Source organism: Dendrobates tinctorius, unplaced genomic scaffold (genome assembly GCF_039654945.1).
Source record: "Dendrobates tinctorius isolate UK_male_01 unplaced genomic scaffold, ASM3965494v1 ptg000126l, whole genome shotgun sequence".
Lineage (NCBI taxonomy): Eukaryota > Metazoa > Chordata > Amphibia > Anura > Dendrobatidae > Dendrobates > Dendrobates tinctorius.
The window spans coordinates 24,101,209-24,113,560 of NW_027361794.1; the positions used below are offsets into that span (position 1 = coordinate 24,101,209).

The 12,352-nt window shown below is 40.7% G+C and overlaps 1 protein-coding gene across 1 annotated transcript; it reads right to left on the bottom strand.

The window, feature by feature from the left end:
• Positions 1-10,382: 10,382 nt before the first annotated feature.
• Positions 10,383-12,057, bottom strand: LOC141047102 (uncharacterized). The gene is made up of 2 exons (XM_073542065.1): positions 11,976-12,057; positions 10,383-11,860 (listed from the first exon to the last, which is right to left on the bottom strand). The coding sequence occupies exon 2, from the start codon at positions 11,748-11,750 to the stop codon at positions 11,088-11,090; it is 663 nt and encodes a 220-aa protein (XP_073398166.1). The 5' UTR covers positions 11,751-11,860; positions 11,976-12,057; the 3' UTR covers positions 10,383-11,087.
• Positions 12,058-12,352: the final 295 nt, after the last annotated feature.

Below are 12,352 nucleotides of genomic sequence, written 5' to 3' on the forward strand. Positions count from 1 at the left end.
ATATTTTTTGATGATAACCACACCAAATCACCAACCTTAAACTGGGGACCAATGGTCCTATGTCGGTTGGAAAACCGCTGGGCCTTTTCCTGGGAGAGAGATAACTTATCCACCACTTGGTCCCAGATCTGGTGCATTCTCTCCACCACAGTGTCAACCCCTGGGCAGGCAGACGGCTCCACCTGCCCTGAAGAAAATCGAGGATGAAACCCAAAGTTACAAAAAAAAGTGACATCAAAGTGGCAGAACTAGCTCTGTTATTTAAAGCAAATTCGGCCAAGGGTAAAAATGAAACCCAATCATCCTGATCAGCGGAAATAAAACATCTCAAATATGACTCCAAGGTCTGGTTTGTTCTCTCTGTCTGCCCATTGGTCTGAGGGTGAAAGGCAGAGGAGAAGGACAACTGAATTCCCAGCTTGGAACAGAAAGAAAATCTAGACACAAACTGAACTCCTCTGTCAGACACAATGTTCTCAGGAATCCCGTGCAAGCGAACCACCTGTTGCAAAAACAGGGGCACCAACTCAGAGGAAGACGGCAACTTAGGGAGTGGTACAAGATGAACCATCTTAGAGAACCTATCACAAATCACCCAAATAACAGTCATCCTTTGAGAGACAGACATATCGGAGATGAAATCCATTGAAATATGGGTCCATGGCCTCTTGGGGACAGGCAAAGGCATCAACAACCCACTAGAGCGGGAGCATGATTTAGACCGGGAGCAAGTCCCACAGGACTGCACAAAATTCCTGACATCACGAGACAAGGAGGGCCACCAATAAGACCGACTCACAAGATCTCTAGTACCAAAAATACCTGGATGACCAGCCAAAGCAGAGCAAGGAACTTCAGACATCACTCTCTTCCTCCACTGGTCAGGAACATACAACTTTCCACTGGGACAACTCTCAGGCTTGTCTCTCTGGAATTCTTCCAGAGCACGTCTCAAATCGGGCGAGATGGCAGAAAGAACTACCCCTTCGCCTAAGATGGTAGCAGGCTTGGTCACCACAGGAGAATCAGCAAAGAAACTCCTAGAGAGTGCGTCTGCCTTGACATTCTTAGTTCCAGGAAGAAAAAAAACCACAAAATCAAAACGTGTAAAAAACAAGGCCCACCTAGCCTGTCTAGGGTTCAAGCGCTTAGCAGACTCTAGGTAAATCAAATTCTTGTGGTCGGTGAGGACCATGACTTGATGCTTGGCTCCCTCCAACCAATGTCTCCACTCCTCAAATGCCCATTTCATGGCCAACAGTTCCCGATTCCCCACGTCATAGTTATGTTCAGATGGAGAGAACTTTCGGGAAAAGAAAGAGCAGGGATTCATTTTAGATGTTACAGGATCCTTTTGGGACAAAACAGCTCCTGCACCAATCTCAGAAGCATCCACCTCTACCTGGAACGGAAGTGAGACATCAGGTTGCCGCAAAACCGGGGCGGAGGTGAATCTTCGCTTCAACTCCTGAAAGGAAGAAACAGCCTCCGGAGACCAATTTAACACATCAGCACCCTTCTTAGTCAAATCAGTCAATGGCTTGGCAATACTAGAAAATTTTGCTATAAATTTCCGATAAAAATTAGCAAAACCCAAAAACTTCTGGAGGGCCTTCAAAGAAGTGGGCTGAACCCAATCATAAATGGCCTGTACCTTGGCTGGATCCATTTCAATAGTTGACGGAGACAAATCCCAAAAATGAAATCCTCTGTACCCCAAAAAGGCATTTAGATCCCTTGACATACATGGAATTCTCCCTCAAGATCCGGAACACAGTCCGAACATGTTCCACATGAGAATCCCAATCCTTGGAGAAGATCAAAATATCATCCAGATAGATAATCAAAAATGTATCCACAAAATCTCGGAAAATATCGTTCATGAAGCACTGGAAGACAGAAGGGGCATTAGTGAGCCCAAAAGGCATCACCAGGTACTCAAAATGTCCCTCCGGAGTATTATACGCCGTCTTCCATTCATCCCCATGCTTAATGCGAATAAGATTATACGCCCCCCTGAGGTCAAGCTTGGTAAACCAGCAAGCACCTTTAACTCTGGAGAATAGATCCGAAATCAGGGGTAACGGATACTGATATTTAACAGTAATCTTGTTGAGGGCACGATAATCAATACAAGGTTTTAATGATCCATCCTTTTTGGCTACAAAAAAAAGCCCAGCACCTAAGGGTGAAGAGGATGGTCTAATATGACCCTTTTCCAACGCCTCCTTAATATAGGATCGCATAACCTCGTGCTCGGGTACAGATAAATTGAAAAGCCGACCCTTGGGGAATTTACACCCCGGGTTCAGCTCAATAGCACAGTCATAACTCCTATGAGGAGGCAAAGACGCAGACTCATTCTCACTAAATACATCATAAAAGTCAGCCAAATAGTCAGGAACATCATATGACTGGGGAGAGGTGGAGAAAACAGGAGCATCACTAAGGGCACACCGACAACCCCAACTCACCACAGACAAAGATTTCCAATCCAGAACTGGATTATGGATTTGTAACCAGGGAAACCCCAGAACAATGGTATCATGCAGATTATGCAACACCAAAAATCTGCAATTTTCCTGATGGTCTGGGGCGACCCGCATTACCACCTGGGTCCAAAACTGAGGTTTATCTTTTGCCAAAGGTGTAGCATCAATCCCCCTCAAAGGGATAGGCGTCCGCAGAGGTGTCATAGGAAATCCACAACGTTTAGCAAAATCCAAGTCCATTAGGTTTAGAGCGGCTCCCGAATCCACAAATGCCTTGGCGGAAAATGTGGACAGGGAGCAGATCAGAGTAATAGCCAGAAGAAACTTAGGTTGAACACCACCAACAGAAAACGTGTGTGCAAAGCGTTTCTCTCGTTTAGGACAGATAGAAATAATATGCGAGGTATCTCCACAGAAAAAGCACAACTTATTACGCCTTCTGAACTCCTGACGCTGCTCTCTGGAGAAAACTCTATCACATTGCATAGGTTCAGTCATTTATTCAACAGGTGGCAACACTTCTCGTGCAGTCTTGCGTTCGCGCAAACGCCGATCAACCTGAATGGCTAATGACATAGAATCGTCAAGACCAGAGGGAACAGGAAATCCCACCATAGTATCTTTTACGGCTTCTGACAAACCCTTCCGAAAGAGAGCAGCCAAGGCATTATCATTCCAAGTAGTATGTACCGCCCACTTTCGGAATTTTTGACAGTACAATTCTGCAGCATCTCGACCCTGATTCAATGCCAGCAGGGTCTTTTCAGCCTGATCAATGGCATTAGGTTCATCATACAACAAGCCCAAGGCTTGAAAGAATGCGTTCACATTAGTCAGAATAGGATCATCTGGTTTCAAAGAAAACGCCCAATCCTGGGGATCGCCACGCAGCAAAGAGATGACAATTTTAACCTGCTGCGCGGAGCTCCCTGACGAGTTAGGCTTCAAGGCAAAAAATAATTTACAATTATTTTTGAAATTCAAAAATTTAGACCGATCACCACAAAATACATCAGGTGTAGGAATCTTTGGTTCAGCAGCATGTGAATGAGCAAGGTAGGCGGAAATTCCCCACACTTCCGCAGCGAGCTGCTCCACACGATCAGACAATTGCTTTATCTCCATTGAGAGAAAAAAAAAATTCCCCCTACGGCCTCAGAGATATAGAGTAAAAAATATACACACTTTTTTTTTTTTTTTTTTTGCAATTCTTTCCTGCTATTGAGTACCCTAGGATCTGCGGTCAGGCGGGTGATTCTGTTATGATTGAGTGACCGTAGGAGGCAGACACAAAAATAGAAGCTACGTCCAGAAAACCAGAGGATCTGGCAACTATCCGATTGCAGACCCCTGAACCTATCAACACAACTAGCAGTAGCCGTGGGGGGTTCCTACGGTGCCCTAGACCTCTCGAACACAGCCGGAAGACTATATAGCCTAAAGATAGAAAGGGAAATCTAAACTGCCCCAGAGCAGACCCCAAAGTAAAAGGCAGCCCCCCACATATAATGACGGTGAAGCAAGATGAAAAAACACTGACACAGATAGAAAGATAGGCTGAGCAAACGTTGGGGCCCAATCTAATCTAAACAGGAAAGGAAAGGAAAGCTGCTGTCTGCAATCGGCAAAAAACCCTATCAAAAACATAGGCCAGCAAGCTGAAATGGAAAAAGACCCTGAAGCAACTAAGCTTCAAAACTAAAACAGCACTCTGGTATTTTCAGGAGACAGCGCTAAGGAGTTCAGCTCACCCCAGCAGGGAATGGCTGAAATCCAGAAAAAACAAAGCAAAGCACAAATGCAAAAAGCAAGGAAGAAAACTTAGCTTTAGCAGAGCAGGAATTCAGACTGGACTCCAAGGATACCACAGAGAAATCACCCGCAGGGAGAATGGGCGTATGCAGCCTTATATCCAGTCTGTGACTCCACTCAGCCAGTCATCATCATTAATCTCAGGTGTCTGATAATCAGATTCACTACCTCTCCTTACCAGAAGAGGGAGTTCCTCGGGCCTCAGTGATGAAGGGGAAAATGAACTCACAACAGCAGGTGGTCTTCTCTTCCATCCTCCCAGTGGATGGCCATGGAACAAGGAGGTGGAATAAGATTCTGCAGGTGAACAACTGGCTACGTCGATGGTGCCGTCAGCAACGATTTGGATTTCTGGATCACGGAGTGAATTACTTATACGATGGACTACTTGCTAGAGATGGGGTGCACCTTACGAAGACTGGAAAACATGTATTTGGAAGTCGCCTTGCTACACTTGTAAGGAGAGCTTTAAACTAGAACAAAATGGGAAGGGAAGCAAAAGACCAGAAAAAGCCATACACCTGACAAATATATATGTAAAAACTCAGGAGGGCACTACTGAGTAAGATATGCGGATCAACCAGCAGTCAGTATAAACACAAACTGAGAAAATGGAGAAAAAGCTACTGACCAAAATGCAGGGATCACTGCAAAATTACAAATTTTATTGGTAACAAAAAGACAACATCCATGTAAAAACATTTAAAAAGGCATACAATGACATGAAACTATCACAAAGGCTTATAATAAAGCCCAAAGAGCTCCCTCCAGTAAATGGACATATATAAAAAAGGCTCTAGAATATATCACATACAATAGCATACCTGCAATGAAGAAATGTTCAGAGATGTAATACTAAACATAATGATCCATTGAATAATCCATCCAAATAGACTATAGTACAATAATGAATGCAAGTGATAACAAATGTAAGCAACTGAGCCATGAAAATAAACACCATAGGGTACTAAGCATAGATGAAAAGTATAGCAATCATGGTGTAGCCAAGAGGCTAAAATGACCAAGATTAAATCCTGCCTGCATAGTCCCTATATAATGCCACTTACAAGGGGGAGCTTGTGGAGTGCCCTACGCGTGTCGCACAACAAAAGGTGGCTTCATCAGGGGCTAAACTAGAACAACATGGGAAGGGAAGCAAAAGACCAGAAAAAGCCATACACCTGACAAATGCTATTGAGAACTCTGCTATTAGAAGTGGAAAGGAAGAACAAAGACAAAAGAATCTAATTAATAAAAATATTGGAGAAAGAGAAACCAATCACAAACTAAAATGTTTCTATACTAATGCACAAAGCATGGGCAACAAACAAGGAGAATTGGAACTACTAACGCAGGAAAAGAAATATGATGTCATTGGAATCACTGAAACTTGGTGGGATAATACACATGATTGGAATACAAGACTAGAAGGATACAACTTATTTGCAAGAAACAGACTTGATAAACGAGGAGGAGGTGTCGCATTGTATGTTAGAAATGCGTATATGCACAGAGATTGAAGCTTCAGAGACTGGGAGTTCTGTGGAAACTGTTTGGGTAAGAATACAAGGACAAAACAATGGAAAGGACACCATTGTAGGCATTTACTACAGGCCGCCTGTGCAAGCTGAAGATATGGATGAACTCTCTATGCATCAAATGGCCAAGTTCTCCAAAAAATATGACATAGTTGTCATGGGAGATTTCAACTATCCAGACATTTGTTGGGATTCTCTCTCAGGCAAAACTAACAGGTCAAGGAAATTCTTATCCTCTCTTGCTGACAACTTTATCTTCCAAAAGGTAGGGGAGAAAACAAGGGGAACTGCTACCTTGGATCTAATCCTTATAAACAGGAAGGAAATGGTTGAGGAGGTAAAAGTGGCTGGGACCCTAGGAGGTAGCGACCATGCTATTTTAGAATTTTGGATAACTAGAGGAGGAAGACCTGTGAAGACTCAGACGTCAAGGTTAGTTTTCAGAAAGGCAGATTTTAACGGATTCAGAAAGAGAATTGGAGGGATCCAATGGCTGGATAATCCTTAAAGACAAAAATGTCCAGGAAGGATGGGAAATCTTGAAAAATGAAATTCTCAAAGCACAATCGTTAACAATTCCGAAAAGAGGGAAGAATAGGAAGCATTTAAGGAAACCAGGATGGATGAACACAGAACTTAAGCACATGCTAAAAAGGAAGAAAGAAATGTTTATAAAATGGAAAGAGGGAGGCATATCTAAAGAAGAATATAATGCTGTCTGCAGGGCACAAATCAGATTAACTAAAGCTGACAATGAATTGAGGCTTGCAAGAGATGTCAAAAGCAATAATAAAGGATTTTGGGGATATGTCAAAAGTAAAAGAAAAGTCAAAGATGCTATAGGATTTTTACAGGATGAAAATGATGAAATGGTAAGACAGGATGTTGAGAAGGCCGAACTTTTAAATTCCTATTTTGCATCTGTTTTCTCTCAGAAAGGAAATGTAACCTCAGCTGTTCTTCACTGTACTATTAAGGGAATAGAAGAATCCAGGATATCTATAAACAGAAAGATAGTGAGGAAACACTTAGCTAATCTAAATGAATTCAAGTCTCCATGTCCAGATGAATTACACCCGAGTACTGAAGGAGATAGCAGAAGAAATTTTTGAACCCCTCTCCATAATCTTTGAAAATTCTTGGAGAACAGGAGAAGTCCCAGAAGACTGGAGAAGAGCAAATGTTGTTCCTATCTTCAAAAAGGGGAAGAAGGTGGACCCAGGCAACTATAGGCCGGTGAGTCTGACTTCTATACCAGGAAAGATCTTTGAACAAATTATTAAACAACATGTATGTCAGTACCTGGATAAGAATGAAGTGATTAAACAGAGTCAGCATGGGTTTGTAACTAATAAGTCATGTCAGACTAACTTAATTTCCTTCTATGACGGAATCACTGATTGGGTGGATCAAGGAAATGCTGTAGATATAGTATATCTTGACTTCAGCAAAGCATTTGACAAAGTATCTCATACAATCCTTATTGCAAAAATGACTAAGTATGGAATGGACAAGGCAACTGTTAGGTGGATTCATAACTGGCTTAGTGATCGGACCCAAAGAGTGGTCGTAAATGGCTGCACATCCAGTTGGAAGAATGTCTCAAGTGGGGTACCACAGGGCTCTGTCCTGGGCCCTGTATTGTTCAACATCTTTATCAACGATTTAGATTAAGGAATTGAGGGTAAACTGATTAAATTTGCTGATGACACAAAGCTAGGAGGGATAGCTAATACTAGAGAAGAGAGAGAGGATTCAAAAAGATATAAATAAGCTGAAGCAGTGGGCAGCAACTAACAGAATGGTTTTTAACAGGGAAAAATGCAAAGTACTACATCTGGGCAATAAAAATGAAAAAAGCATATACAGAATGGGAGGAATAGGGCTAAGCAACAGCACATGTAAAAAAGACTTGGGTATACTAATAGATCACAGACTGAATATGAGTCAACAGTGTGATGCAGCAGCAAAAAAGGCAAATGCAATTCTAGGATGTATTAACAGAAGCATACAGTCTAGATCACGTGAAGTCATTATTTCCCTCTACTCCTCTTTGGTCAGACCTCATCTGGAATATTGTGTCCAGTTTTGGGCACCACATTTTAAAAAAGACATCAACAAACTGGTGCACGTTCAGAAAAGAGCGACCAGAATGGTGACCGGTCTGCAAACCCTGTCTTATGAGGAAAGGTTGCAGGATTTGAGAATGTTTAGCTTGCAGAAGAGAAGACTGAGAGGAGACTTAATAGCTGTCTACAAATATCTCAAGGGCTGTCACATTGTAGAAGGATCATCTTTATTCTCATTTGCACAAGGAAAGACTAGAAGCAATGGGATGAAACTGAATGGGAAGAGACACAGATTAGATATTAGAAAAAACTTTTTGACAGTTAGAGTGATCAATGAGCGGAACAGGCTGCCACGAGAAGTGGCGAGTTCTCCTTCAATGGAAGTCTTCAAACAGAGGCTGGACAGACATCTCACTGGGATGATTTAGCGAATCTTTGAGCAGGGGGTTGGACCAGATGGCCCAGGAGGTCCCTTCCAACTCTACGATTCTATGATTCTATGATTTTATGGGTTTTATAGAGAAAAATATCAATTACGCCATTTTGTTTCTCCCGTAACTTACCGATTCCTGTAAATAGTCTGATCGCTGTGTTCTGCAGGTCATTACAGTTATGTGCATTCTACAACTATGTGTAGAGAAAAGAACATATTCTCACTTTCTTAAGTAAGAGCACGGTGAGGATAGAAAGGAAAACAGTATTGAATTGTGTGGCTAAAATAAATCTTGTTTAACCCCTTAGTGACAGAGCCATTTTGCAGCTTAATGACCGGGCCAATTTTTACAATTCTGACCACTTTCCCTTTATGAGGTAATAACTCTGGAACGCTTCCATGGATCCCGGTGATTCTGACATTGTTTTCTCGTGACATATTGTACTTCATGTTAGTGGTAAAATTTCTTCGATATGTCTTGTTTTTATTTATGAAAAAAACTTTAAATTGTTTATGCCCTTAAATCAGAGAGATGTATCACACAAATTTCTTAATAAATAACATTTCCCACATGTTTTCTTTACATCAGCACAATTTTGGAAACAAAATTTTATTTTGTTAGGACGTTATAAGGGTTAAAAGTTGACCAGCGATTTCTCATTTTTACAACAAAATTTACAAAACCATTTTTTTTAGGGACCACCTCACATTTGAAGTCACTTTGAGGGGTCTATATGGCATAAAACATCCCAAAGTGACACCATTCTAAAAACTGCACCCCTCAACCTACTCGAAACCACATTCAAGAAGTTTATTAACCCTTTACGTGCTTCACAGGACCTAAAGCAACGTGGAAGGAAAAAATTAACATTTAACTTTTTTGCAAAAAATTTACTTCAGAACCAATTTTTTTTTATTTTCACAAGTGTTAAAAAAGAAAATGAACCACAAAATTTGTTGTGCAATTTCTCCTGAATACGCCGATACCCCATATGTGGGGGTAAACCACTTTTTCAGTGCACGGCAGAGCTCGCAAGGGAAGGAGCGTCGTTTGACTTTTTCAACGCAGAATTGGCTAGAATTGAGACCGGATGCCATGTTGCGTTCGGAGAGTCCCTGATGTTCCTAAACAGTGGAAACCCCCAACAAGTGACCCTATTTTGGAAACTAGACCCCTTAAGGAGCTTATCTAGATATGTGGTGAGGACTTTGAACCTTCAAGTGCTTCACAGAAGTTTATAACGTAGAGCCGTGAAAATAAAAAATCATTTTTTTCCACAAAAATGATATTTTCGCCCCCAAATTTTTATTTTTACAAGGGTAACAGCAGAAATCATACCCCCACAGTTGTTGTGCGATTTGTCCTGAGTACGCTGATACCCCATATGTGGGGGTAAACCACTGTTTGGGCGCACGGCAGAGCTCAGAAGGGAAGGAGTACCGTTTGACTATTTCAATGCAGAATTGGCTGGAATTCAGATAGGATGCCATGTTGCTTTTGCAGAGCCCCTGATGTGCCCAAACAGTGAAAAAACCCCACAAGTGACACCAACAGCAGTGAAAATAAAAATCACTTTTTTTTCCTCAAAAATGATTTTTTTCAGCCCGCTATTTTTTATTTTCCTAAGCGTAACAAGAGAAATTGGACCACAAAAGTTGTTGTGCAATTTGTCCTGAGCAGGTTGATACCTAATATGTGGGGGGAACCACTGTTTGGGCGCATGGGAGAGCTTGGAAGGGAAGGAGCGCCATATTGGAGAAAGTAAGTGGATAATGGGAAAATAATGTAAATAAAGCAAATGAAATGGGAATAAATGAATGTGAAAATAACGGAACAAAATCATTTTTGGGATGAAATTTATACAAAAGAATGGATGAATGAAAAAAATGGATGAATAAACCAAATGAAAAAATGTTGAAAAAAAGGGAAAAAAATTAAAATAAAAAGGGGGAAATTTTTTTTTAAGAAAAAGGAAAAAAAAAATGAAAAAAAAAATGAAAACAAATATATTATTATTTATCTTACCGCCAGGGAAGGTGTCAATATAGACTCATAGGGGCACCTGTTCAGTGGGTCTGAAGGGAAGAAAAAACCCTGACTGTTGTATCACCATCGCACCAAAACCACCTAGACTCCCTTTTGTTCATGGCCACCATCCTGCAGAGGGTCCATAATCTCATCCATAAACATTGGTTTCTACTTACCAAAGCCTGCCCCAAAATTGACATTTTCAAGAACCCACCATTGATGTGTTTAAGAAGACCTCAAAACATCAAAGACAAGTTGGTCAGGGCCGACCTAGGACATTGCAATCAGACTTCCACACGAACACTGTCAGGTCAAAAAAGGACGGGTACTTTCCCTTGCCTCAGTTGCATGAGTTGTTCCAACATCATTAAAGTTAATGAAGTCATTCACTCACGTACAGGCAAATCTTACCCCATTAGGGACTACTTCACATGCAAAACCAATTTCGTAGTATACCGTATATGTTTTTTCTATTAGTCATCTATTGACTAACCTTCAGGGGCAAATTATGGGTATAGTTTTAGATTTGGAATTAATAAAGTTTAGTTTTATCCTTTTGCCAGCAAACATGAGGAATGACAAGAGACAACCCAATTAAGAAAATTCAATTTTGATTAAAACTATTCCAAGACTATGAACATAAAAAGGCTTCTCCCCTATGTGACATCTCTGATGTTTATTAACACTTGATTTCCAAGTATAATATTTCCCACATTAAGAAAATGAAAAAGGCTTCTCCTCTATGTGACTGCTCTGATGGTGATCAAGAAGCGCTTTCCGGTTAAAATATTTCCCACAATCTGAACAGGAAAAAGGCTTCTTCCCCGTGTGAGTTCTATGGTGATTAGCCAAATTTGATTTCCGGTTAAAACATTTCCTACATTCTGAACATGAAAAAGGTTTCTCCCCTGTGTGAATTCTCTGGTGATTAACCAATTGTGATTTCCGGATAAAACATTTCTTACATTCTGAACATGAAAAAGGTTTCTCCGCTCTGTGAGTTCTTTGGTGCCAAACCAATTCTGATTTGTTGACAAAACATTTCCCACATTCTGAACAGGAAAAAGGCTTCTCCCCTGTGTGAATTCTCTGGTGCTTAACACAATCTGATTTACTGTTAAAACATTTCCCACATTCTGAATAGGAAAAAGGCTTCTCCCCTGTGTGAGTTCTTTGGTGCCTAACAAAATGTGATTTCCATGTAAAACATTTCCCACATTCTGAACATGAAAATGACTTCTTTGCTTTAGGAGCAGTTTGTTTTTTACTGCCTCTTTTGTGACTTTGATTTTCCTTAGTAGTCAGTAATGAATCAGAAGATGGGACCTGTTTCATAGGATCAGATGACAGATCTTTGCTGTGAATGGATGATGGCATATCTGGAGTAATGGCATTCACTTCAGTTGTATCTTGTAGGATCTCAAGATCATCAGATTTAAAAATTGAAGATGTCAGCTGTCCTTCTGATCTCCTGGTACAGTCATCTGCTAAGATAAAAAACAATTTTTTTAATAACATATCCTTGAGTTTTATATTTTTAAACATTTCTACTTAAACTGTCCATAAAAATGGCAAGCTATGTAAAAAACTTTAATTATTTACCAAGACAATAACTGTTCACAGTCTAATAGGAAACCTTGTTGGATGAGCCAGTAGTGTGCGGTGTCCAACTGTTTGTTCATTCTGCCTCCCAAATATCGAATAAAAAGGAACCAATCAATGTTATGTAGGCAAAAATAATACCAATTCTCATCTCACAAAAAACAAGTCCCCACTCAGGTCCATCATCTGTCAATAGAAAAACAGATAAGGCAGGTTACAGTTAGCGCTATAGTTAGGGTTAGTGTTGGGGTAAAGTTAGGGTTACTTTTAGGTTAAAGTTAGGGTTAGTGTTATGCTAAAGTTAGTTACTGTTAGGCTAAAGAATTAGGCTTTTCTCAATTGTCTCCCCAATAATTTGGTCACGTCAGTCATGTCAG

Excerpts from the sequence above, each read along its gene's own strand:
- LOC141047102 (XM_073542065.1), bottom strand. The coding sequence starts at position 11,750 with ATGCCATCATCCATTCACAGCAAAGATCTGTCATCTGATCCTATGAAA.